We start from the raw sequence: 27,713 nt of genomic DNA on the forward strand, positions 1-27,713 counted from the left end.
CCTGAATAGGTTAATTTCCTAGCTGCACGTGTGTACGGTAGCTTAGATATTTTATCTGAAAACAGCAAGATCATTGCTTCAAAAACACCAGAATGATGCATATTGGTTTGCTTCCAGGCTTTTGACATTTTACCCATTTTGTCATTTTACCCATGAGATACTAAAAAAAACAACTAAAAAAACATTTCATTAAAGACATAAGTCTAATTAAGCCAAACTTCATAGATTGCTGTCTTAGCTTCCAATCCTGATGAATGACACTAGCACAGTTTAGGCTAACACTAGCTTGTTGTCTGTTACAGCCTGGGGCCACCCGTCCTGTCATTTATGAGCATTTTAAGTGTGTTTCTTGTCAGTATGCCTTGCAAATTATGAATAATGTGTATCAAGAGCAACATTCAATATCACCACTTACACGATTTAATCTTGACAAATGACACATGCCAAATGTATCTCAGTTCTCAACCAAAGTTCCCAGGCAGCAGGCCAAAACAACTTATCCCTGGACCCTCTGTTGCCATCCCTCACTTGTCTCACATTAATCGTACGCATACTTTATTTTCAATTTCAAATTCAAATATTAGCATATTAAAAGTGTAGCAGTAAATTTTCGTGGCCGTCTGATCAGTGATCCCACTGTCATTTTTAGAGCCAGAAAGCAGATAGATATCTTTCTTTTCTTTCATTATTATGGCAGCCCAATCGCTAGCATTCATTGCAGCTAAGCTAACTAACGGTTAGCTGTTCAGTGGCGGTCTGGACCTGCGTAATGCTCACATAGAGGAGATAAAAGGTATGCATGTGCTCTTCTGGCACTAAAAATGATGATCATTGCCCCTCAAATTAAGTGTCTTTAACTGGAACCCAATCATTTAGTTTGATCTCTGTTTTGAGCATCTTTTCATTTCCATAAACTGCTGCCTGACAACTTTCACAGTTGTGTAAAGGGTAAACAGCAAAGTAGGTGAAACTACCAACACATCCTACAGAGCCAACAAAGCCAAAGAACATCATCTAGGATTAGAACCTGGCACCAAGAGCACTGCCCGGCCTCACCTCCCCCGGGTAGTGCTCCTCTGCTAGTCTTAAGGCAGCGTTCTCCCACCCAAGCCTTGAGCCCAGAAAGAGACACATGCATCGATGTCACTGCTGCTTCACCTCCTGCCTGCTGAAGTATGAGGCAATTTCCTGTGAGTGGTGCATGGTTAGAGAGAGAGTGGGAGGCGAGGCACAGCCCAGCTCTGCTGCTCTCTTTGATACTGTCAGGGAAGAGTAATGGCTCTCTGCAGCAACAGCCACCACCAAACTAATGTAGTGTGACTTTGGTTCTCCTGTTCAATGCATTACCACCGTAGTGAGTAAGAAGGGGGTGGCAAGAAGACAGCCAAACTGTGAGGAGTACAAAGAAGGATAGTTCTGCACAAGGGGCAGAGAAGAATCCTTCACAGTTAACATTCACTTTCATTAAATCCCAAGTAAACAGAGACTTGGCAGCAGCATTTCTGTAATCAGAATGCTTGTGTGTGGCTTGCCAACTTTTACTCACCAGAAAGGCTAGTGAAGCTGTGGACCAACTGGGAAAGCCTGCATTAGCAAAAACCCAGTCCTGTTGGTCAGGACAGCTCTAACTAATCTTTAAAATGATTTCTAGGTCACAGTGCTTTAGTATACACAAAGAGAGCTGCATATCACTGGAACGACCTCATCTAATTGGGCAATCTACTATCCCACCAGCTTTTACAGCCTTGCTCACTGTGCCTGACCTTGCAAATTGAGTAAGCTGAGAACAAAAACCTGTCTCATCATTTTTGCACAATTTCCATATTAAACAAAATATGCAAAGAAAGCTGCTCTAGTTGCAGCAGTGCATACCTCTGTGGTTGAACTCTTGCCCTTCTTTGAGTTACAGATGTAATTGCAATCAAACCCTTCCAGGAATTATACTGTAATTATGCAGACTTAGAAGCTGATTCGAATTGCACAATGTTGCAATTCATTAGAGTTAATTGAATGCCATAGTCATAGTCTCCACAGATGTGTGCTGATGTCAAGAGATAGTGAGTCTTCTGTGAGGCCTAAGAGCTGGAAGACAGACTGCTATTCTACTTGGCCTTGGCCTCTACACCCAGTTTAAGTGTGCCATCATTAGAAAAACCATTTAACTGGCAGGCTTTCACAAAGCCCTAGTACTGTCTGAGCCAGAGCAATTACTGATAATTACATAACTGTGTGTATTACAGATTCAAATATGAAAATAGTGAGCATCTAAACTTGATTTTGTTGTTAGGACCCCTAATTTTAGATGAGTTAAGATGAACTCTGTATTCAACAATGCAAAGTGAATTGCAGTGTCGGTTACACGATAATCCTCACATTTCATAGTCAAATTCAACTACTTTTTCAAAAGATTCCACAAAATAATGAGGATGAGGTATATAATTTTTTTAATTTTTTTTTACTGCATCTATTACAGAGAATGGCTGATTTATTTTAACTGCATTATTGGAGGCTGTAGTTGTTGTTGACAAAATAAAATTTGTCTACACAGACTACGTGTGAATCCCAATACAATAATGTAGTTTACTCTATGTTTCAGGTAAAAGTCATGGAGACCACTTATCGACACGAGACAAATGGATACACCCTGAATAGGAAAACAGACTGAACTGAATCAATGTAGGGGAGGGAAAAAAAGACTAATATAGAAATAAATAAAGAGAGAGTGCAAAAGTAAGGTGAATGTGAGGAGTGTAACAAGGTAGGGTAGTCTGGAGTATGTGGCCCGCGGCGCTGCATGGAGAGAGATGAGCTGGTGTGAACACTGCAGGGTATTGTCTGAGAATGGTTGGGCTCCTCTAACAAACACTGGAACTAGACATGTAACACTGTGGGTCACAACCTGCTAGTGTGTGTGTTGCTTTTTGAAATAAATAAATAAAAAGTAGCGAAAAAAAAATCGCAAAATAAAAAAAGGAAATTTCTTGCATTTCATCCTGGCAGGTCTAAAACAACAACAACAACAAAAAATCTAAGGGTTTTGGAGTAAAACATCTCTGAACACACCTTTGCCCATGCTGGATGCAAGTGTTCCTAGGATGCCTTTGCTGTGATGTGGAGGGCGGATGTCTTCAGCTAGGGAAAGCCCTTCCAGTATCTTCAAACAAGCTTTTTGGAAACATAGCGCTGTTTTCCCCTATGAAGCCCATTTCTGTCTGCCCTCTACCCAAACCTCCCACCCACACTCTTTATTTGTTCAGTGTTGTCTAGTGCAGCATCATGACCTGAGTGCACGTACACCTGTTCTTCTCTTAATTCCCAGCTTCATTGAGAAGAGCTTGCTCTTTCCTGTATGACATTCAAATTTGAGGCGTTTTGTGTTTCTAAAGGGGCTATTATACCTTGCTCATTATTTCTGGCCTGATACTAGCCGCAGCAGGGCAAACACATGGCTAGAACTGGGTGTTCTAGTTCCTCCTAAACCTCAGCATTAAGTAGCCTCTTTGATCTCTCACCACTGTGACAAAGCAGCACCACCAGGACTTTTAAATGAACCATTCAGAACTCCGGCAGCGGGCTACACGTCAAGTATGGCTGGGAGAATATAGGCAGATCCACAAGGATCCACAAAAAAGGAATACAGGGTCTCATACTATAATTAACTTCAATGAGCTGGAGGCAGATGGGTGACTTCAAAACGGAAAAGAAAAGATTACTGCCAGTATTTCATACAAATTACCCTGAAAATTAGGTGTTTACTCAATGAACGTAGGCCATTTCATCTATTAAAATGGTATTTGTTATCTCCAGGCCCCCAGAAAATACTTCAAATGACTTGATCTGACCAGGTTTCAATGGCAATTGTTGGCATGATAATCATAGATCATTTTCCAGAGATACAATAAAGGAAGCAGTACATGGAGTCTTTGTCATCCCAGGGTCCTAAAAAGTCTCCCTTGGAACTGAGAAAAGAATAGGTTTTTTGAACTGAATTACAATACATGCTTCAGATATGGTCTGCAAAACCCACTGTGAGTCAGTGCAGGTGCTCCCTGCACAAAATATAGACTTATACATTAATTCCATCTGCTTTCGAGCACTGAAGGGAAGGATGAGGATGAAGAGCGATGACGGGTTGGACTGCTTTCTGCTGGACAGGTAGGTGACAAACAGGTGGTGCGTTTAGCTCCTGCTAGCCTGTCCGTAACCCAGTTGGAGTGAATGCTGTGTTTACAGCTGAAACAAACCATACTGCAGACTTTACCTTTAACTGTACCAAGAAAACTGCTGCTGATGAACCAAAACACTTCTTTAACTAAGATCCCCATACATTAACAACAAACACTTACTACATTGTGATCACTACTTCGAGAGGTCCTTCAGAATACTCCCTTTTGATATTCTTCTACTTTCTATCAAAACCTGATTTGAATCTAGGGTATTTTAGGTTTAAGGAAGAAAAAAAACTCATTATCCTCTGACTCACTCTCCTGTGTGCACTTACATGGCTCATACATATATTAAAAAATCTCATTAATGAAGAGAGTCTTTAACATAAGTAATTACATGGAATCTCAGGTGAATTTTACCAACGAAATGATAAAGGCTCACAATAATGTTATCAGCATATTTGAAAATAATTAAACCACAATGATTGACTAAGATTTTATCTCACCAAAGTAAAGTAGGGAAAGAAATGCTTAAGGCAGCTAAAAACGAACAGCTAAATTCCATTTGGTGGGTGTTACGTCTCAGTGGGCTCAGTAGCACTAATGGACCTTACAGAGTACATTTGATTGATATAAAAAATGGGTTTAATGCAGGATTAATGCAGCATGTATAGTAAGCATTTTTGGCTTCATGTGAATTAACCACATTTTCTGCTAACTCATCAAACCCACCACCTACACATATCGTCAGCACCTGAATTAGTTCCTCCAACCAGATGCTCCAGGGTAAATGCCAGAGGTCCCTCTTCTCATTCAGCAAGAAATCAAAATGATAATGACTCCTTATTATAAATTCTATCTGGAAGTGCACATAGGAAACATCAAAAGGTGCTGACAGGGTGACTGGGGGCAACGATGAGGCTCAGTAATGATCCACATCAAAGCAGAGGCCAAGGGTGTGGGGACATCTATCAGGCGACTAGGACTACAACACTGCAGCAAAAAATAAATACAGGGATCTACGATTGGGATAATTCACTGCTCTGCTCGGAAATTGAATGTATTATTAGTGACCATTCCAAAAAGGAAAGGCACTTTTTGGGGAGGCTGATGAGCCCAGTTGAAGGCAAGCCAGTGTAGATGGGATGATGTAGTTTGGTAAATTATAAATGATAGCCCCACGCTAAAACGACAAAGGAAATAATAAAATAAAACATCCAGTGGCACCATGATGAACGTGCACTGGAAATGTGCACTTCAGTAAACAATCAGCCAATGTCAATTATATTAAATTGGGCTCACTATGGAGGATTTCTATTCTGGCACTGGCACAGTCAACCTTCTAATGATGGGCTGTTAGGTAATAGCTATCTCTCTGTTGGCCTCCAGTTTGAGTTTCCAACAAAGCCTTTTCACACAGACCCATTACAGATTGGCTACGCTGGTTCACAGTAACTTGAGAGTGTCCCGCTTTGCAGGAACGAACCAATCACCGTGTCCAAATTGATGGTGTTCACATCAACCGTCCTGTGGAGGTAGAGGTGAGCGGGCCAGACCTGACCTCCTTCCCTCAGACCTTCCTTTCCAGCTTTGCCATCTTGACAAAAGTAATTGGGACAACCAGAGACAGAAAATCCATCTGTTTATGTTCACCAAGATGCAGTTAATGAAAGATTTTTTTCTTCCTGATATTAAGGCAGGGGTAATATTTTTCCAAGACAGTCTTCATATCATTAATCAGATGATCCCACAGGAATTTTTCACACAGCACCAAAAGATTAGGCGGCAGGATTGCTAACTTCTGAATTTCTTGCATCCTGGGAGCAGAACATTTGCTCCAGGCAGCACTTTATACATCATTCCTATTATGGAGGAGTATAATTATATCACGCTTTGACGTCTTAGATTTATTCCACATGCAGATTTGTCAGCATTATTCTGTAAACTCAGCACAACAGTAAAAAATGTTGTGATGGGTAATAAAGAAATTAATAAACACAATTAAATATTTTTGTTCCCAGTTCTGTCCAGCAAGAAAACATGGAAGGGGATGAGGGCAAAGTGAAATGATTACTGAGTCACCAACGACAATCTGTGTGCCTTTCAACATAATTTTTTTTTTGTCAAACTTCATTGTTGTAAAAATAATATTAATTATTACTATTTTACATTTACTAGTTCCTAGGTAAAGAATGATGCGAAAGTCTCCTTAGCTCGTCACATCATACGACCACAGTGCTAGTGGCGACACTAACTTGGTTTGTTTTTTGCCCGTCTTGCATCAGTTTTGTTTTCAGTTTCATTGTTGCTGCCGTCAATCTTTAGTTACTGCAGATCAGGGTGCACAGCGTCATTTTGACATGATGTCATTCTTACTTTTTTGCTTGGTCAGGGTAAAATATTTTTTACTACCAAAGCAAAGAAATTGCTTTTAACGGACAAAACTGTACCATTTTAACACACTATAAAATTATCACGTGCTCTAGTAATACTCAAATATGAGCAATGCGTCAGCCACATGTCCAAATACTTCTCACATAGAAACACTGACTCTTATTGTACAAAACAGGACAGCAGAGGAATCGGCATTTTACAGACGACTATGGAATAAACATCCATAAAAGGCTCGCAGCATCAGTGAAACCATTTAAAGGTGTTTTGTGGGTCAGAATGTTATACCTAATTACATACTCAGAACACAGATTTTTATTTGCGCTTTTGTTGAATCATCTCATATGGAAGCAGTTCTACACAAATTTACAGCTCTGATTACATTTTGCACATAAAATAAACATTTTCTCCTAGTTTTGTCAAAGTTAATATGGTATTGAGTAGCAGTTGTAATGGAGTTTAAAAGTCTGTAAGAGATAATGAACTGTGGTACTGAGTAACCAGAGTCCTCCGCTATCCTGGCCTGTGTGTACCTGAAAAGATGGCAGACGAGAACAAGAAAATGCTTCCACCTCACACGCTCACATTTTTCATTCTATACTCTCTGCTCTTGCCCTTACTAACCCAAACCACCACCTACAAACCTGACTCTTCCACACAACTGGGGAATTTTAATCCGTCTTCATATCCTAGAACAAATTCCTTCCCTGATTACTGATGCATTTCAAAGAAGGCATCATTATATTTTCAGACCACTTTCCTTTAAAAATGCACTGAAAACCTTTATGCTGGTTCCCGAGGGTCCCCTTCTCCTCCTCTGTTATGCTCTTATTAGTCTGTCTCTCCCACTGCCTGCTGGAGGATCCACATTGCTATTCATTTTCTGTCTCTCTGACCTCTGTGTGGATGGAATTCATCTGGCCTATCCCTTGTTCTTTACATTACTTTGGAGACATGCAGCTACTGTCTGGTTCAGCTATTAAAACATAAACACCATTAAATAAGAATGTGCAGCACAGAGGCATGTGAATTGAAGAAACCAGAGAAAAGCAGAAAAAAACCACCGAATCTTTCTATCGTGCTTTTCAGTGGCATTGTTAGCAACCAAGGTTTCAGCCCCAAATCTTGTATTAGTAGCCCTGGACCTAAAAAAAAAAAAAAAGAAAAGATGTGAGTAACACATAAATAAATAATTGCTCCTGCAAAAATAGTGTTAAATTACATATAATCCATTAAACTGCCATTCTAACTGAGTCGTAGGGTTCAAAGTTAACATGAGTATCGCAAGGGTAAATATGTTATGCAGACGGATTAAGCATTCTGATGTGAAAAACAGCAACATCTCACAGTTCACGTTTCACAATCATTAAAAATGGAGAGTAATATTTCAGAAGAAATTGCAGTGTGACTGCTGATAGCTTTTAAAGCTGACGCCAGACTTAAAAAGTTGAATAAAATATGAAGTTAGTTAAGACATTATTAGTTCATAAAGTTGAATCAAATAAATGCAAAGAAATCTTTTCAACAAATGAAGGTTGGGTTAGAACGCTGACACCAGACTGCAATGATGATTGTAGTGGCAAAATATGGTTCATGCCTCAGTGTTTCAGTAGCGCCCAAATGATAGTGAGAACCAGGCCTTAAACATACTTGAAAAAGTGTTAAGAGTTTGAAAAAAACACATAAAGAGTGTCAGTCGTTGGAATAGAGGGAAAGAGTTTATTCAATACGAAGGAGAGCGAAAAGTTAAAATAACTTGAAAATGTATGAACGATTTGAAAACTTTGAGGGTTTGCAGGGAGTTTCCAGCTGAGAACATGATTGATTTATCCAACTGATGTCCTAGAAATACTACATTGCAGCTGAACACCTCCAAGAAATTAGCCTGTCACTGTGACCTTTGACCACCAAAATCTCTGAAACTCATCCAAGAGCCAAAAGCTGTCTGCAATATAGTGTCACCCTGTGAAGTGACTTTGACCATGAAGCGCATCCTTCATTCATAACCTTCACGATTTCAGGAATATTCCATGTTTTCCACAGATTTTTTTTTCCCATTCAAAATCAGAAGGGAGTTCACATTTTTTTCAAGCATCGTCAAGCTCTTCCAAGTCATTCATACTTATATTAAGTAAACTATGCATCAACAGTTAGAAGTTTTTCTAATTTTTTCCTTCCAAAATGATGTACTTATGTGAAGTGACTTAGCTTGAGCTTATGTCTCTTAAGATGATTTAGACAAAATCCCAGTCTACTTGAACACATCACCACTCTGGGCTGTGCAGCAGACACAAATTTAAAAACTGGAGAGGAGCTGAAATCACTCTGAAGATTTAAAGTCTGATTTTGTAAAAAGAAGAAAAAAAGTATGAATGACATGAACAAGCTGACATGATGTGAAAATCTTGGGAAGTTTGTGAACATTTGAAGAAATAAATGGAGCTTCTCCACGAAAGTATGAAAGACTTGGAGGAGCTTGAAGATGCTTGAAAGAACGTGAAAATTTCCTCACTCTCCACCGACTTTGAATGGCAGGCATTCGCGGCAAATGTGGAATATTCGGAAATATTTGAAAAGTAAGAACGCAAAAGTACAAACAAAAATGTTCTGCATTTTCTGACTGTTTTGATCTTTGAATGGAGTTTCTACACTAAAAAATGTGGAAGAAGCAGCAGTCTGACAAAAAAACAGAATAAGTAGAATAAGCGCTGTAGAAGGATATATGTATGAAGGCTTCTAGCTTCACACTAACAATATAAAAACATCATGACAAAGCACATACACACACACCCATACATACACCCAAGCTTCAAACAACCTCAAGTAGGTAAAGTGCAGTGTCTTGTGCTAGCTTTGTAAATTGGTGATATAGCTGCAGGAACAAAAGAATTTCTGTATCCTTTTGTTCTCCACCACCAGCCAGAGGGAAGGAGCTAAAATTCACTATCTAGAAGATGGCGTTTAAACTTGCTCACAAATTTGATTAAAAATTTGTTGTTGTTGTTTGTTGTTACAGAGACGGGGACCACGAGACAAGGGGGGAAAGACATGGTACATTCAATAAATGCTTTAACTGTGTGAAGGTGGGACGTAAACAAGACAAACACTGATGCGCCTTTACAAGACAACAACTAAAGGTTAGTTTAGACTCTAAAATTGTCCCAAAATAGATGTACAGTAGCTACCCACTGAGTCAACGGCATGATTGTAAGTTTATGGTGTCACTCGTGGTGTCTTAAAAAACAATGACAAATTCATCCATTGCTGGAGTATGGCTCGACTCATCGTGGAGCAGGTCTCACAAAGACTCAGTCATTTGCATATGATACACTTTTTGGTTCATGGGCAAGTTACAAAGGGTGAAAGAACACAGAGTATTTGGGAACAAGATAGACAAGACATCAAATAGAGCTACTGTGAAAGAGCCGAAGAGGAGGAGAGCAAAGATAACACAAAGATAAGAGTTACTACACCTTGTCACAGTTAAAATGAGCCCTTGTTATATGATGGAGGCAGTAGTTAAGGTTGGTAATTGTTAGACACTGAACAAAGCATTGGTAACACAATCATACAACTGTTTGGCCACTGTTACGTTTACTAGTTCTACAGCAGGTTTAAGAAAACTAAAAACAAATATTACAGGGAATATTTATTATGACAGTCCACTGAAGAGGACATTTAGTGGCAGTATGATATTTGAAAATTAGTAGCATAACATTTCCATGTTCGCACAAACACAGCACTGGACTCTCTGCACATCCTTTGCATCTAAATTAATCAAATTGCCATTAAATATGGAAAACCAAATGAAGGACTGAACAATTCCCTGACAAAGAGCGGCAATCAAGATAAATTAAAAATGAATTTTATACGCGTCTCCAAAACAAACTTGTTTCACAAGCCCTTTTATGAAATGATAATGAATACAAATGGTAAAGAGTATATGCAGTCAATGTGTCAATGAGTGAGGTTGGACAGAGTATGTGGGCTTTTATTGCAAGAGTCTTTAATGTAAAGCCTGAGTGGCTGGTCTGGCTCGGAAGCCACGCTCTGGACTTGATGAGGTAGTCCAGTTGAGTGATATACATCGGCGGCCACAGGCGAGAGCTGTCCATTAGTTACAGGGGTTCCTGTAATACCCAGCTCCACTACATTATTTCCAAATGCATCAGTCAGCGTCGTGCAACACAGATAAATTCTAATGTTTAAGATCTGTAATGCATACTCTCACCGCTGCTATATTACACTGCAGGTTAGAAGGGCAGGAAGAGAGAGGGGCGAAAAATGTAATTTATTTTTCACTGCAGCCAGTATTCTTCCCATTAGCTTCAAACATGAGATAAGTTATGGACTTTAACGACCGCCTTTAGCCACCAGAGCACGCTGCACACAAGACTGTAGACAGTGAAGGTGGGCTAAGGGCTGTGGAGGCTGAGGTAGGAGGTAGGAGGGGCTGGTGATGTGAACGTACGCCAGTGAGGACCCAACATAGGTAACATTCTATCTGCTCAGATGTCAATTATCCATCCATCCATCCATCCATCCATCCATTTTCTACCTCTTATCCTGTTAAGGGTCGTGGTGGGGCTGGAGCCTATCCCAGCAGCTTTCGGGCGAGAGGCAGGGTTCACCCTGGACAGGTCACCAGTCCATCACAGGGCCAACACATCTAGACAGACAACCATTCACACTCACAGTCACACCTACAGTCAATTTAGAGTATCAATCAGCCTCGTCCCCTCTTGATGTCTTTGGACTGTGGGAGGAAGCTGGAGTACCAGAGAGAACCCACACAGGAACAGGGAGAACATGGAGACTCACACAGAAAGATCCCGTGCTGGAGCCGGGACTTGAACCTGGAACCTTCTTGCTGTGAGGAGACAGTGCTGACCACTGCACCACCGTGCCACCCATGTCAATTATCTTAATGGCTAAATTTAATGAAAGCATAAAAAGTTAGACTGCATACCACACACACACACACACACACACAGAAGTTGTATACTGCAGCCTACTAATACGCACACGCACAGGAGGTGGCCTAAGTAGGCAAACTTTTAATTACTAATCTGATAACCCTATTTTTGGGTGAAATATCACCCAAATGTCTAGTAAAGATGATTCAAATTTCCATGTTAAGGCCAGCGAAACTTTGGAGGAGGAGCAGCCCCAGAGGGTTAGCCAGCGGGTTCTAAGGTTTGGGATCCAGTGCTGCTTTTGTTGTGCTGTTGCAGGGAGTTTACTACTTGACAGCCTGTTTTTCTCCTTGTTTAGCACAGTCGATCCAACAGTGTCAACGTTGTCCGTGATGGATTGCAGTACATTTTCAAAACCATAACATTTACTCTATTTCATTATCAGAATCAGAATCAGAATACTTTATTCATCCCCAAAGGAAATTCTGTAATATTGTATCAATAACAAAGGTGGGATTAGATTTAAGGACATACAGGGACACATCATGGTTTGGATTCGAACATGCACTCCTGTCAGGGTCATGATGTATGACATCACACAGCTGGAGCAGTTGTTGGAAGCGTCTCATATTGACAGGGATGGGTTTACATTGGAGTCAGTTGAAAGCCTGCTGTGTCTCATACAGAGGTGCCTTGTTCCCTGGTATCAGATGCTGAGGGTTGTGACAAAACATCAGCACTCGACAGGCTGGGATAAGAACCAGCTCATATATCAGAACAAAGTCTCAGTTTGACGTTTTTACATGCCCAAGTGCCCTCTCTGTCCTCCAGTTTTTCTTCTCTTTCCAGCCTTGAGCTGTAGCTGTGTTTGCGCTGGAATGTCAGTTATTGACAAGTGACTAATTAGCTGCACGCCTGTTAGATTTTCCTTCAACTGCAGTGGGAGGACTGTTAAACATGCACGATCAATACTTCATCTGATGTCCAGCTATCATCTGTTGCATTCTCTTCTCTCTGACTATTTGTATGAAAACCAATTAATAGCTCTTAAACTTCTTTTCATAACACCATTAAGGGTCTTTTAAAAAATTAAGATGAATTAAATTGGTTATTATATTGATTCTCTGTTATGTGCTCCACACAACAAAATAGCACTAAATATCTCTGGTGAGTAATTGTCTACAATGTGCCCACACCCATCAGAAGGCATAAGGCAATTATAGTGAGGAGAAAAGTTCAGTTTAGTGTAATTCGACATGAGCCCAATGGGGAAAAATGAAAAAAGGAAACTAAAATCCTCTTGTGATGGTTCGATCACTATCTTACAATTATTTTTAATTAGACTGCTGTTAGCGAAGTCGAGGTTCTGCATTATGTTGTCTGAGCAACTACATTTATTTTACTAATACTGCTCGTAGTCAAATGTGGTATAATTGAGCCTTTTATTTCTAAGCTGAATTCAGACTACACTTTATCAAAATCATGGTGTTACTGTAAAGTTGGAGCATACTATGGCAGAATATATGAGGAGTGTTTTATCAATTAACAACTAGAACTTTCAGTCATTCCAACTCGAGTAAAAAAATGCCAGCAATTCTATGCATAAGTGCCATGTTGTCTTATCTTGCATCACATCATGTGCCAGCTCTGTTTATCTCACTAAAACTGCTGGGCATTTAACGTCAAATGAATAATGAAATGACTACAAGGCTCTTAATTACCCCATCCAGCCAGACTGAATAATGCAAGATTCTGCTTACAAAGATGTTAGTGCGCATTGCGTGTAATCGTTGACATAACTGCTTAACACAGCTGTGTGGTGGCTTGGAGAGGTGTGTATATCAGGATTAGGCTCAGAAATGTGTTGTATCTGTGAGAGTACATGGATGTGTATATTTCCATTGACTATGGCATGTGGTGCATACTAAATGCAGCCATTCACGAAAGAGACACGTGGCGGTGGACATGTTTACCCTCTGGCTCTTGTTTCTGCTTCATCAGTTTGGGAAGCATCTGTTAGCATGAGTAGAGTGCAGCCAGGCAGAAGACATACCTGTGCAGGAATAACTACCACTGGAAATGTAAAAATACACTTATGCTGCCAGGATAGTGAATTTATCTGCTGTGCAATGATAACATGAGGCAGTGATAGATACACAGAGCTTGGACTTCATGTTGACAAGGCCAAGTCTTTCTGCCCTACTGGCTCATGCATAAGCAGATGAAGATCTGTTGTAGAGCTTGCTAAACAAAGAGAAGGCAAAATGCAAAGAGGCAGGGACTCAGAATTGTACTTGGCTATACTCAGCTGTCAAACACTAGGAATCTATCCATGCATTAGTGGCAAGTTAGTATTTGTGCATGTGTCCGCACTGTTCTCCTCACTGGCAGAAAGCAAGTGGGTGGAGTATTCTGTAGTCAAAAAAGAACACATAAATCTCTGATCTGGTGATGAGCCGGAGGCTACTTTATAGCTTCAACAGATCACAGAAAAGAAATAGGAGGTGTGGTCGGTGATGGAATAGAGTTTAGAGCTCATCCTTCCATCTGTTACTTCTACACAATTCTGATACTGTGCATACTGTTCCATGGATTACTGTCCTGAGGCCAGATGCGTACATCTGTGTAGATTAAGGACTGCAGCTACAAAGCTAGATATGCATGCACACTATTTTCACCAATTTTTCAAAACTGTGGGCCTGAGTTTTTCTGAAAGTAGCTGCATGAGCTCTATTTACAGTCAGTACAGTACATTACTGTAAAATCCAAATCCCAAAAATCCAAATGGATGTCACAACCCTCAAACCATCAACTGTTCAAATATCAATATGTGGCCTGGTCAACCTGCAGAAGAAATACACACAAATGGAGCTGTTAAGTTTCGCTATGATTGTGCTGAACGGCTTCAGTTATTCCTGTCGGCACCAAATTACTTACCAAGCTTAGTACCAAGGCCATGACGAAATTCTTAAAATGTGATGGTACTTGATTTTCTATAGCAGAGCAGGAACGAAAGGTACCATGGATGCTGGAGACTACCGAGTACAATCATGCAACTTGTGTAGCAACAGGTCTGCTTGTTGATTTGTAGATAGAAAAAAAACATCAAGACTTTGAGGAGTGTAAAATAAACGCGATACCAGACACTGATGATCCCCACCTACCAGAGTCTGGGGATCTCTGAGAGCCAGATTGAACAGCAGCTACGAACCCATCAAACTATGGGTTCCGTCAACAACTTGCCTATCAGAAATTATGGTCAACACCGCTGGTCCTGCGTAGTAAAGTAGAAAGTAGAGTGGAGTTAATTTTTATATTGTTCAGAAACAACCGTTCAGCAAGCATTCTAATTCAGTATCTAAAACAATATTTGTAGATTTAAAAGAAAAATGTTAGTCGGTGAGATTTAGCAATAATGTGAGAATTGTTCAATATTTAAAAGACAGTCAACCAGTGGCATTTTCTTTCTCTCAGGAAAACGTGACAGCTGGACGCTATGACAGATGTGCAGTATTCTGGTCTCTTGTCTGCAGTAACTACTCAGGGAGTGTATATGTGTGCACAAATTTGATTGAAGAAAAGTAGGACATTATAGAGGATATATATGTTGAGCATTGCAAAGTAAGAGCCTTAGATTGTTTCTGTCAGAATTGGTCAAGGATATATTTCAAGGTCAGTAGGTGCCCAGACAATTCACTGTGACATAAGTCGATTATACAGAAGTAAAAACACCTTTTTGATTCCATTTACCATCACTGTGCTGCTCACTCAAACTCCTAAGTGTAATTATGACAGTAAAAACAGAGAGCATGGGATGTTTAAAACACGACGTGACTTTACATAGGCATCCATTATTCATGGGTGAACTGTATTTATGGAAAGACCTATTTGCGTCTCTGTGATTTCAGATGCTGTTACCCAGCACGCTAAAACCTTCAATGTAGTGGAAGAAGATTGCCACTTTTATGAGAACATGTTGTGCAGAAATAAATCCTCACCTACTTATGTGTGCCGAGGGGTCAGAGGGTGCAATGAATGTGAAGGGAGCTTTCAGCGAGGCTAGCAATCTAGCCTTGCTTCTTATTTACACCTTTCCTACAGCACTATGAGCCCCCATATTTTACTCTTATGATAGACGCGTCATCATGATTGATTATAGAGCACTTTGTAAAGGCATGACACCTGACGAAATGAACGAAACTGTGTCTTTAATTATGAATCAACATTAATATTAGTCATATATTTCTACTGCATTGAGTTTTCTAATTTAATTTATTTTTCAACAATTTTTTCAAATAAAGGGTTTCAGGAAGCTAATGCAGTGACAGGGCTAGCAAGTAACACCAACTACAGTATCTCATACTCATACCAAACATCTAAAAAGTTTATATCCTCTCACAATATCATGCCAACCTATTTTCATAAAGAGTGAAATTTTCCTTTTTTCTTGTTTGCATATTGGTTGTGAACATATTTCTGTTTTGAAGAAAGTCTCTTGTACATTTTCATAGAAATAATTACAGAAAAGAAAGACAAACTTTTTGAGATAAGAATCCTTTCTGTTTTATTGTATCAAAGACACAGTTAGCAGTCATCGCTTCCACACAATAAAGAGAAGTGAACCATTCTGTCCTCAAGGAAAAGTGCTTTACTATAATATAGGTAATGTTTCCCCTTGGAAAGCCTCAGCAGATCAATATGTTTTTGCAGTTTAGCTTGGATACAGTTGTTTGACAATAGAAGAGGGCAGTGATGATTGCTCTATGACTTAATGGTAAATCTGAACCATAATGAACAACATTTGTATAAAAACGCAGTACATTGTACAAGACGGACACTTGAATCATGGACTTGAACAATAACTCATCTCACACCAGTTAAAAACATATTCATTTGTTGCTCCAGTGAAATACGTGACAAAACCACATGTGGTGTCATATGGTGTGAGGAGGTTGTAGTCATTTCACATGTTTCACCCGCATAAGTACAATGATCAGCTGATGAGTACAGCTTCATCATTTCCTGTTTGGCTGTCACTGAATGAGAGTGCTGCTTTAAAAGACAGCACCTTCATCCTACGAGTACGCACTTGGATCAATGGTGTGCAAAATACACAAAGAAACTAGATTGAGCCTGTCTTATTTTGGGGTTCCAAGTAGTAATACATATATTCCATTTTTGCTTTGAAATGATATATTAATTGCTGAGTCACAGACACATTGCAAATAAAATCTTAACAGTGACCCTCAAAACTCATAACTACTCACAGTTCTTTGGAAACATGCTGTTTTAGGTAACTTTTGTTGCCAACCTGCCATCGTATGTACACGTATCATACAAACGTAATATACAATAACACACACGTACATCAGGGATGTCACAAGAAAAAATACCAAGTCAAGTACAGCTATTACAACTGGTCTACATGAGAACATGCTGTAAGAGGTTAAATCTTGGATGGAGACAGAAGAATTTACACCAGTGAACTGCAGCACTCACAAGTGTATAATGGAGAGAGAGAGAGAGACAGAGAGAGAGAGAGAGACAGAGAGAGAGACACGCACACACACAGTGTAAAAGAAAGTGAAGCATCCACCACCAACAGACCTGTTTATGTTCAAACAATGTTTCAACTCTTCAAGACTCTCAGCAACTTGCTTCCACCCCCAGAGCTAGCAACAACTCCAACCTAGGCCATCTGATGCTAGAAAAGCCTTTAGCACAGATAGAGCAGCTATTCTTGTTTTTGTGACATCGTTTTGATTTTTCCTTTTACTCTGCCCTGCCCCACAGTTGGGGTATATTCTGAAGTGCATCGACTTCATTGGTTTTATAACTTTGGCTTTGCATTTGCAAACATCCCCAACACACATGTACACAAACTCAACAACAAACAAAAGACATAAATCAAATTTTGAAAGGCCAATTATACATTGGTATTTATTTCAGTCTTAAATGTTGGTACAAAATCAATTTCAGTTGTTTCAATTCAATGGCTTTATGAGCTCTAATGACTCTAAATGAGACAACCCAAGGTTTCCTCGTACGGTGAAAGTTGTTTCAAAATTATATGCCATAATGTAATTAACCTGGTTTATTTCAGTAAGATAATATTGGCCTTTATTGTTTTAGTTAATATAATAATTTCATTTTTTCAATGTTCTTATTTTAGGGCACATATTCATATTAGCTAAACTGCTCAATATTCATCCACCTTATCTCTATTCTTTTGTCTTTGCTAATTAATATAATCATTAATAATGCTATACATAGCTAAAATATTACTGTAGATAAAAAACACACTTCAAAAATAATGTCCTTGTCTATTATGATCTGAAATAATATATGAAACCTTATTTCAACAAGACGCAAAGTGCAATCATCCCAGCTGAACAGGAAAATTCAAATATTCCACATTAAAAAGTCATTCATTGGGAATAATAAAAGGTTTGTGGATTATCGGCAGAAGTTGAGGACAAGGATGGAGCATCACTAGCCACATTGCAGCATGAGACAAACACAAAGCTAAAAGGTGAAGGTGTGTTTGCGTGCATGTGTCTTTCAAGCAAAGATGAAAAGACACTATACTGACCAACAGGCAAACAAGCCCCCACGAACACACACTCGCTCTAAGGTACACATGTCTGCTGCAGCACGATGACTGTCCAACAAGGAGGAAACAGATGCCCATTCTGACTGTGTGTGTGTGTGTGTGGGGGGGGGGGGAGGGGGGGGGAGAGAGACTAACTGTGTATGTGTGCAATGTGCAATGGGGGGACAATCTTGGCATAAACACCTCTCCAGAACCATGTTCAGCAAAGTCCAAGTGTGATGAAATGTAGAAGGAGCGTTTCCAACTCCCAGAATACAAGCAGTTGATGAAGAAATTATATTTCGGGTGCAGGTAGGCCCTCTGAAGAAATTCAGGAAAAATACTTATTCCAAAACTTGTGTGTCTGAAATAAATTGTAGTTCTGTGCTGTGTCTTGCCGTCAACGAAGTTCCTTGTGTAGTTGTTTTTGCCCCCCCCCCCGCACGTAACAATGCTGAATTGTCTCTTCAGCGATTAGTCTCACATCCACTACGCAAAGCAGGCCGATCATCACAAAAGAGTCGTAACAGAATGATTGCAGAAAACAGAATCCTGCTGTTAAATGAGATGCTCAAACAACTGGCGTGCAATTTACATCTCGTGGTCCTCTTGTCTCCTTGGATACAGCCTTGGTGAGTCTGTGATAGGCTTGGCTGGGCTGAGTGGTGGCATCCCAGGGTACCGGTGGAGACCGACTGGAGCCCACACATGCATGCCTTGAGATACAGCCTCCCTCTCCATCTGTGCTTCTCTCTCCTCTCTATCCGACCCAGGACTCAGCTTCCATCATCCCACTGACTTGTGAGGAAATCCTCCACAAGAGGAAAAAGCTGCCAGCCTCAATGGCGAGAAAAAAGAAATGTCAAAGGAAAAAGAAAAAGTGCAGAACCAATGCTCTTGCAACAAGACAAAAAGAAAAGTCTGAAATTGTTGCCTCTCCATCCAGTTGAAATCTTCTTTGTTTTTTGTTCTCTCATTTTATTTAGTTTCGCTGCATTTTTTAAGGGAATTAGCATCTGCCACTGAGCCTTTGTAGAGGGATTTATGTGCCCCCCTACACATTTCTCCCATACCACCGTCTCCTCCCCCTGACTACCTCCTTATCCCCCATCAGTCTGCCAGTTTTTCCCACCAGTCATAGTACCCAGCCAGCATCCCCCTTTGTGGGTGTGCTTGTAGAGTATGGGTCTGGTCATGAGTGTGGTGCATATCGTGCCAGCTTGGATAGGAGGAGAGAGAAGGAGGGAAAAGGGAACTGGTCTTTGTAAGTTATGGGAACACTGAGTCAGACACAAGCGCTCATAAATTATGCGACACATTTGCATATTCCAAGCATAAGACATTATGCAAAAGACTGGTTAATTTGCATAATGGATTCCTCTTGTTGCCTGATTTGTCCAGTTCTTGCTTTTCATTCAATAAGAAACGAAACAGCAAAAACAATAACCAATGTACGTGTTTGAAACAGGAAATAGATGTACAACTGTCCTCAGAGAAAAGGCATACGTATGGACTGCTCGTCAAGTATATTATAGAGTGTTTGCGATACATTAATCAGTGCATTGCACTTTGACAATTAAAGCAAGCAGACAACATACCCAATTAGCAGCAGTGGGCATAACCCTCCTCAGTGAGAAGGGGGGGGGGGGTTATTAAATAATTAATCTATGTTTTTATCCTTATCATCTTCATAGCAAATGAGAAGAATAATAAGCTATGACAGAGAAAAGCAGACATGGGCAAGATAATTATGCGGCATAGTAAAAATTGAGAATAAAAACAGTAAATTGACTCGTCTTCATATAGATATAAGTAAATATATTTTTCATAACTATATATATCTAACTATATAACTATATATATATATATACACACACATATATACACACACACATACATATATACACACACACATACATAACATTGTCATGAATGACAAAATACATTCATTTGCTGCTTAAGATCTCTTTGTTATGCCTCCTATCATGTTCATTAATAGGTTGCGGCAAAGCAGATGGTCACAACTGCAGCTTAAAGGAACAGAATAAGCGACTGTGATACATTTAACGCCAGTTACAAACAGACAAAATGTCCTGATAATTTTGTCCGGCAGAAAAATATCAACTTTAATCAGCAACAGAGGCAAATGCAGCTAGAGTGCACACAGACACAGCTCTCTCTGCTGTTGTCGCACTGCATTGTGACTGCACGGTTGTGGGTATATGTTCTCTCTTTTTTACATGCAGGACCGAGGTAGGGCAACACAGAGGCACAGCTCATGCCAGGCACCTAGTTTTCGCGTCAACGCGAAACAGCTCGTCAGTACGTACCGATTAGAAGAAATTATGAGCTTTTAGAATCAATTAACCCGAATGTTAATTAATGTCAAGCCCATAGAACAAAAGAGGGCGATGGAAGGTGGGTGTAGTGGGCATGTGGAAGGGAAGCAAGGAAGAGGAGGAGGGTGGGTAAGAGAGGGACTGAGAGAGAAAGGGGATGGGCAAATAAGGGGAGAAAAAAAAACGAGCGAATGCGGTTGATGGCAGGGAGAAGTTGGCACAGTGCCATCCATTCAGTGGTAGCACCAAGGCAGACTTCTGCTCGCTCTCTAGGGTAGGTGGTTAGATGGAAGACAGAAGGGTCCTGCTATCATTTGGGTAGCGTCTCCTGCTTTAGGTTTTGTTTTTGTGGATGCATGCGCTGTCATACATTTTATAAAGTTCATGTTTACTTCAGTTCTGCCATGCTGGACAAGTAAACATCTGTTGATGGAGATTTCAGGATGCGCTTGAATGAAATTTGGGAGCCGTCTTTCAAATGGATTGGCTGTTGCTGCGTGGCACCATGATGGAGGTATAAGTGTGGATACCCAGAAGAGAAGATGCAAGACAGGAAGTGAACCTACAGGGATGCACAAGAGAGGAAGCTGAAAGCGGCGTCATGTGGGATTAATGAGATCAAAAGTTTAAACAACTGAAATTTGGAGCTGTTTTGTTGTTCTAATAATAAGTGGGTGTGGGGCGGGGGTGGCACAAAAGGAAGCCCCTCCCACTCTCTCTCTCAAGCTCTCTCTCTGTCACCATCTGAGGCGCAGCTCTGTGTGCCAGGCAGCCAGCCATCTGGGCAGGAGACGCCATGCCAGTTCGTTAGCAGTTAAGGACACCCTTGGAAGATGCGGGCGATGATAAATACACTTTCAGTCTTGGCATTTATGGACTTGGTTAGAAGTCACTGTTTTGGAGGGAACCCAAGGAGCAGCAGTAATTTGACACGTGCAGGTCTCAGTCGATGTGCCAACAGGAATGTGATGGCATCTGGCACGAAAAAACTGGCGAGGGACAAGGGACGTATGCCGCAATTAAACCACATCGTCTCCTCGATCGTCGGACACTCTTCGTGTGTTGGTTGCCAAAAACAGAAGAACAAACAGAGATGTTACAGCACTTGATATGACTAATTAGAGTTCCTCTGTTAATTAGGGCGCATTCAATCAAAAGGATGCGGCTTGAAATATCAACAAAAGAATCCGTAATGGGAACAACACAAAACATGAAATGAAGCGAGGCAAATGCAGCAAACTGGTTCACTTGACGTTTTCCCAAATGTAATTTGCCATTTTGTTCGTGCCCTGGCTGGCAGCCACATTCAACGTCTACCATAGGACCTGCCTTAACAATCTTGTGTGCCTGTCTACATGAGGAGGGGTGGGGGGGTGGACCTGGGAGACTGTGCCTGAAGCCTCAATGGCAGCTGTTTACAATGTCACACAAAAGAGAGACAAAATATGCAAACATGAGGATGCATACTAATGAACTGCCAAAACAAATTATAATCAGCAGATGGACAAGAATTAATTGACTTTTTTTTCTCCTTCTATTTGAACTCGTGGCGTGTTCAATTAACCGCACGTCTTGTTACGTCTGTAATCTGGATGATGTTCTTCAGTGACATTTACAACAGAGAGTGGAAAAAATTAGAAAGTCATCAAAAGATCATGACTTTCTCCTTCAGCAGCATGCTAAGTTACGGGGGGGGGGGGGGGGCAGGCGTTTGAGTGATTCATCTATATTCACAGCAATCATCATAGACTTGAATTTCTATAGGCTCAATACAGTATCCAGCAGCGAGGGAGCCAGGCGAGAGGGATGGCACAACAGGAACTCAGACGAATGGGTGCAGAAGGCACAGGGACGAGGAAGCAACCTGAGTTCAAGAGACTCTGAGGGGGAGGTGCTGGCCTGCCTGCAACCAAACTTGGGGTAGTGAGGCCGTGGGAACTCATTACATGCCCACACCCCACATCTCCACGACTTTTTTGCCCCCTTCTTGCCAACCATCCAAAAGAAATGAACAAACTCCACCCTTTCAGGATTTCCCCCCCCTTACTAAACCATCATAAGCAGATGCAATGCTGACTTACCATCGAGTTTGAGTTGCTGTTCAGAGTGTTCTCTAGGTCCAAAGGAACGGTTCTGTGGTTCCCTGCGAGGTCTGCTGGCACTGGGCACAGAGCCAAGGATGGGCATCGCTGCCAAGATACACAATGGAGGATTTCATTAGTTCGATTTAATAGTTAATATGCACAGGTGGAATTAAAACATTAATCAGCAAACGCAAGGATATTCATCCATCGGAAACCAACAATAATTGTTTTTTTTTTCCTGGATTCCTTTGATCAAGAGGCATGGTTGTGAAAAATGAATAATTAAGGAAGTCATCCAAAGGGAGGGATTATCACATCTTTGTGCTTGCTACCCTACCTTGGCATACACAAGATGTCGGATTCCGGTTGGACCATCACTGAGGAAGGACTACTTGAAAGTGGGCATCGTTTTGGGTCATCTCAACGGCAATGATTGTGATCGCAACAAATACGATTAACGATTTAATTTGTAATTGGTGCGGTGTTTTTTTTCTGTACTATTCATTGGGAAACACGTGGATATTCTAATCTTTCGGAGCTAATGAACTTTGGATAATCATCCTATTATTTATTTAATTCCGTGGGGGATGTTAATTGTGCAGCGTCTTCATTACACAAATGGATTACAAAAAAAAAGGGCTTGCACGAGAAAGCAGAATGGAATGGGGGGTGGAGTGTGTATGTGTTTTTTGAGAGAGAGAGAGAGAGAGAGAGAGAGAGAGGGAGAGGGGGAGAGAGAGAGAGAGAGAGAGAGAGCGAGCACTATGCTGGGGAAGGAAAGCAAAACAGGGATATTTTGCTTTCTTCGTTAAATGCCACTAGTCAATTAATGCAACAGTACTCACAAGCAAGCAGAGAAAAGCTGCATTTCCACTGATGTGAAGTGCTCCCTCTTGGAAAACCTTGTCTCTTTTCTTTCTGTCTGCTCTCTAGAGCGCCAACTCTCACATAAGAAGACAACTGCCTGCTACAGCTACTACTGGTTCTGGATCTTACAAAACTGGAGCAAGATGAACCCTGCCTGGAGACTATATTTCTCTCAACTTGGATATTATTTGTCTCATTACAATGATTAGTGCATTAGCAGCATTGATCTTTATTAGAAAGGTTCTTGTTGGCGCCTGGTCGAAGCGGGAAACGCAGAGGAGACAACAGACACTGTGGCGAGCACTGGCTAATGTCCTCTGTGCTTAATCATCCTACAGCAGAGTGGTTTTATGCATATTTCATTTGCATATCATTAAATCGCTAAGGCATACAGGCAAATGGTAGCGGAGAGCGAGGGAGTGGAAACAGAAATAGCTTTAAATATATAGAAAAAAAAGCACGACTCATTACGCGATGCCAGTCCTCAAAGATGCGGGACTCATTTCTGGCAACCTGCCAGTTTCTTTAATTCAACTTCAATTAAAAAAAAAAAAAAAGAGTCAGTGCACTGAGCTGTCTGACTTGGTTTAATTGACTATTTCTCACACATAATGAATGCCAGCAAATGTATGTTTGTGGATTTGTGAGTTGTAAATAACAGAAATAAGGTAAAAGTTGCAATGTCAGTCTCGGGTGAACTATTTGCATGCTGCCGGCTTAATTTTTTCATACAAAGAACTTGCGTGAATGAGCAATTGTCCTTTAATTTTGTGCGAGCTCATGTAACATGTTATACAAATGAGGGTTCAGCAATGCAGGTGACTGTTGGCAGCAGGTGTGAACTTGTCTGGATGTACATGACTGAGAGGCTGAGGGCTAAAAATCTGATTTATACGATGGGAATCACAATTATCTTACACAAAACCTTAGTGGTTCAAGTCATTCCTCACATTAACATACCCCCCAAAGTATACGCCAGGTTGAGAAAAACCATCCATTATTCACTCAGGATTAGAGCCCTCAGATATTAATTAATTGGTAATATTTTAACACGCAACTGCTTTTGAAACGAAAGAACGTTAAAGTAAGATAATTATGCTTTCTTTTATTCCAAATTTCAAGAGAGGAAAAAATAGTATTAAGTAAATATTAAAAGAGACTGCAGAAATTCTGAGAAAATTCAAGAAAAGATTAAGATAACTGATCTTATCATCAATATTAAGAAATAGAGAATTAAACCAAATTTTATGCACCCCATTATGGCTGTTCTAATTAAGAACAATACCCATCGCAGATAGGTACAACACGAGCAGTGCACAGAACAATTCTAACGTAAAATTTATTCCTCAGAGTCCTGTGTAACTAATTATGGATCCTCCCTTCTCCAGACATCCTTGCTTAATTCTTCCCCTATGCAAGGCAAATCCCCCCCAAGCCAGAATATTCAAATGAAGTGAGCTTCACGCCTCGCACAATTAGCCATGTTTAGTAATTTGAGAAATGAGCGCCGCAGGGGCAGGGAGGAGGGGCAGTAAAGACAGGGAGCAGACTGGCAGGGGAAGCCCTGTGAGTGGGTGGGTGGGTATGAGCCTGGCGTTTTATAACCATGGCACATGCAGATGTCGCTGTAGTTCTTCCAAAAGCATTTACTGTACCAACCAAGTGGGAGGGAGGTAACGAGGAACTCGTTTGGTATCACACACCTCCACCATGTGTTTCTAAGGAGGAGTGATAGTGTGGGAAAGAGGCTGGCAGCAGGATCCAAGGAGGATGACGTGGGTGAGTCCAGGGTATGGGAAGATCCCTCCCTGTATGAGGGAATGTCAGTGCAAATAACAACAGGGATGTACAGGCAAGGTTAAGCAATCTCAGAGAGGTGCTGGTGAGTCTCTAAACCTGTCATAAGGTGTAGACATTATGCAGAGTGCTGTTATTAATATGCATGCAGCGCTCTTTATTATGCAGCTCAGCGGGAGGTAATATCGCCAGGCTGTTCTATCATGCTCTGCTTGTACTGTCTGAAAATGTTATCCCCCTTAGAACAAACAGCCCCCACCTCTCCCCCATTCTATCAAAATGTTTAATTATCGATCATATTCACAGAGGTCAATTTGAAAAGATCTCATGTGACAAAGCTCTGCTACTGACATGGAGCAAAACCAGAGACAATAAATGGTAGCAGGCTGATGGTCCAGACATCATGAAGCCATGTCAAAGCGTCCTTTAACCAAAGCTTAATAAATGCTCATCCGCACTAAAGAGGCTTGTCATGCACTTCAGGACATTATCCCAAAATATATGTTACGTTTGTTCCAACATTTAACCGGGGGAATTAATTTGAATATATGGTTTTGTATCATTACTGCACCTAATATGCCACCTCAGACTGTGAGCCCTAATTAAGATGCAAATTTGAGGGGTTTGTTTTACACAGAGATACATAAACCGTTTGTTCAAACATTCACCTACGGTCAAAAAAAAAAACCTCCATAAAATCTCTTTTTGAAATACTTTCATCTGTGAAATACAAGTTTTTACATTAAATACATGCTAATGTAGGTATAAGTACAGAGAAAATAATTCACAAGTCAGATACATACCACACTGGGTTGATTTACCCGCACTTAGCCATGACAACAAAGCTTTTATTCGTCACACTAAAGTAGAAATGATAAAAATCCACAAGTGGACTTGGAAAAACTCCAAGTAATCTTTTCAGATTAGTATTCATAAGCAGTCACTGAGGCAATCAAGGTGACTCACTATAACTAGCCAGTTCTTAACAACCTGGTGTGAAGGTCAGCTGTCAGTCAAACTACACGCTATGATAATAAGTCTTTAAAGCCAGCGTGAGGATACCATTAACACGAGCAGTAACATCTGATGAAAGATGTGTCACATCAGTGGACCTCCAGGCAAGAATAGGCTGGACTGGAGGAGAGTGAAAGAGGAGGATGAGGTACTGAGAAGAGAAATCCTCTCTTTGCAGCAAAACTTCACCCAAAAAGAGATTTTCAAGTACTCGCATAAAAGGGGTCTTCAGCTCATAAAATGTTTTTTAACAACTGCATCATTTCTTTTTGGCGCAAGAATGCAGAAAGAGCCAGCAATGTTGACATAGGTTGAAGCAAATGGGGACCAAAATTATCTACGTCTTCTTTATCCATTCGTGTGTTTGATTTGAGAGAGCAACTATAACACTTCCAGTTTGGCGCTCACAGGAACGAGCGTGACCACCCTGTAAAGTCAAATATGCCAACTTGCTCATAAGGGTTCAAGAAAGCAGAGGAGTTCAAGTTTGTTTATTCTTTGCTCAAATTGAAGTGCTTGTGGATTACTGAGCATTCTGGATAAAGAAGACATGGATAATAGAGATGCGCTTGAGAATTTTTTTAACTGATGTTTTTGGACAGTTTTGCTGTTTGTAGTTGGTGGTCACTGGGCACCCGTGACTTCAAGCTAAATATACATGGCTGGCTCTTTCTGCACTCCGGCTGTATAACAAAGTAATACAGCAGTTAAAAAAATATTTATCAATTCATGACAACTATTTGTGAGTACTTTAAAAGCAAAATACACTTTTGGGTGAAGTATTGGTGTAAGACTACCAGGGTTGCTGTAGTGTTTGCATATTAGCTGTCCATATTCACGTCAGAATTTTGTAACCCATATTAAAGTACCAAAGAGCTTTGACAAGAGTTCAGCGAGAACCGGCCATCCCAGAGCAGTTCTTAAAGCGTACCGAACTCTGCTTGTCAGACAGATGAAGATGTATGGGATTGTGACTACTTTTCCCGGTCTGTGGAGAAGCTGCTGCCAGTTTGCCTGTTTCAGTGAGGTCAGATTTGACAACCCATGAGAAACCTGCTGTCTAACAGACAGCGTAGGCCTTCCTGTGGGATAGAGTCGCTAAATGCGCCTCTTGAGTCTTGTGTGCTCAGTGAGCTTCTCATGTGTGCACGGGATTGCTTCCGAATGTACATTTTGCGTTTCTGTGCAACAGAGAGAGGAAAGAAAAAGCCTGCCCCGCTCCTTCTCTAGGTCAGAGTTTAACAAAGGAGAGAGTGAAAAGTAAAAGAGCGAGGAGGGATATGAGATAGAAAGAGAGAGACACAGAGGTCTAGGAAGCGTGAAAGAGAGTGCAAGAGATGAGAACGAGTGAAAGAAATGGTGGGTCCAAGCTGCGTCCCACAGGGCCTGAACCGGGCAGCTAGCAGGGGAGCCATTACATGCGTGTGTCTGACAGCTCACTCTCTCATTATGGCAGCAGACAGTTAACACCACCACTCTTACATCTCAGCTTTGTAATGCAGACTATATCATCAGACACTATAATAGTTTTAGAGGCTGCTTTGACA

General features: G+C 40.8%; 1 protein-coding gene across 2 annotated transcripts in view; it reads right to left on the minus strand.

The window, feature by feature from the left end:
• Positions 1–7,206: 7,206 nt before the first annotated feature.
• The window catches only part of LOC147269367 (uncharacterized), a 50,079-nt gene continuing 29,572 nt past the window's right edge, over positions 7,207–27,713 (minus strand). The window contains exons 3-4 of one of the 2 annotated variants that reach the window (XM_086194684.1): positions 22,486–22,593; positions 7,207–7,702 (exon numbers count right to left, since the gene is read on the minus strand). In XM_086194684.1, the coding sequence (XP_086050810.1) occupies positions 7,554–7,702; positions 22,486–22,593 (257 nt within the window). In that variant the 3' untranslated portion in view covers positions 7,207–7,553. Of the gene's footprint in view, positions 7,703–16,031; positions 18,904–22,485; positions 22,594–27,713 lie in introns of those variants that run through there. The other variant, XM_086194692.1, reaches the window with a different exon arrangement.

The sequence above is a fragment of the Aulostomus chinensis genome, chromosome 2 (assembly GCF_037954235.1).
Source record: "Aulostomus chinensis isolate RoL2024-O1b breed Wild chromosome 2, RoL_Achi_v1.0, whole genome shotgun sequence".
Taxonomy (NCBI): Eukaryota; Metazoa; Chordata; class Actinopteri; order Syngnathiformes; family Aulostomidae; genus Aulostomus; species Aulostomus chinensis.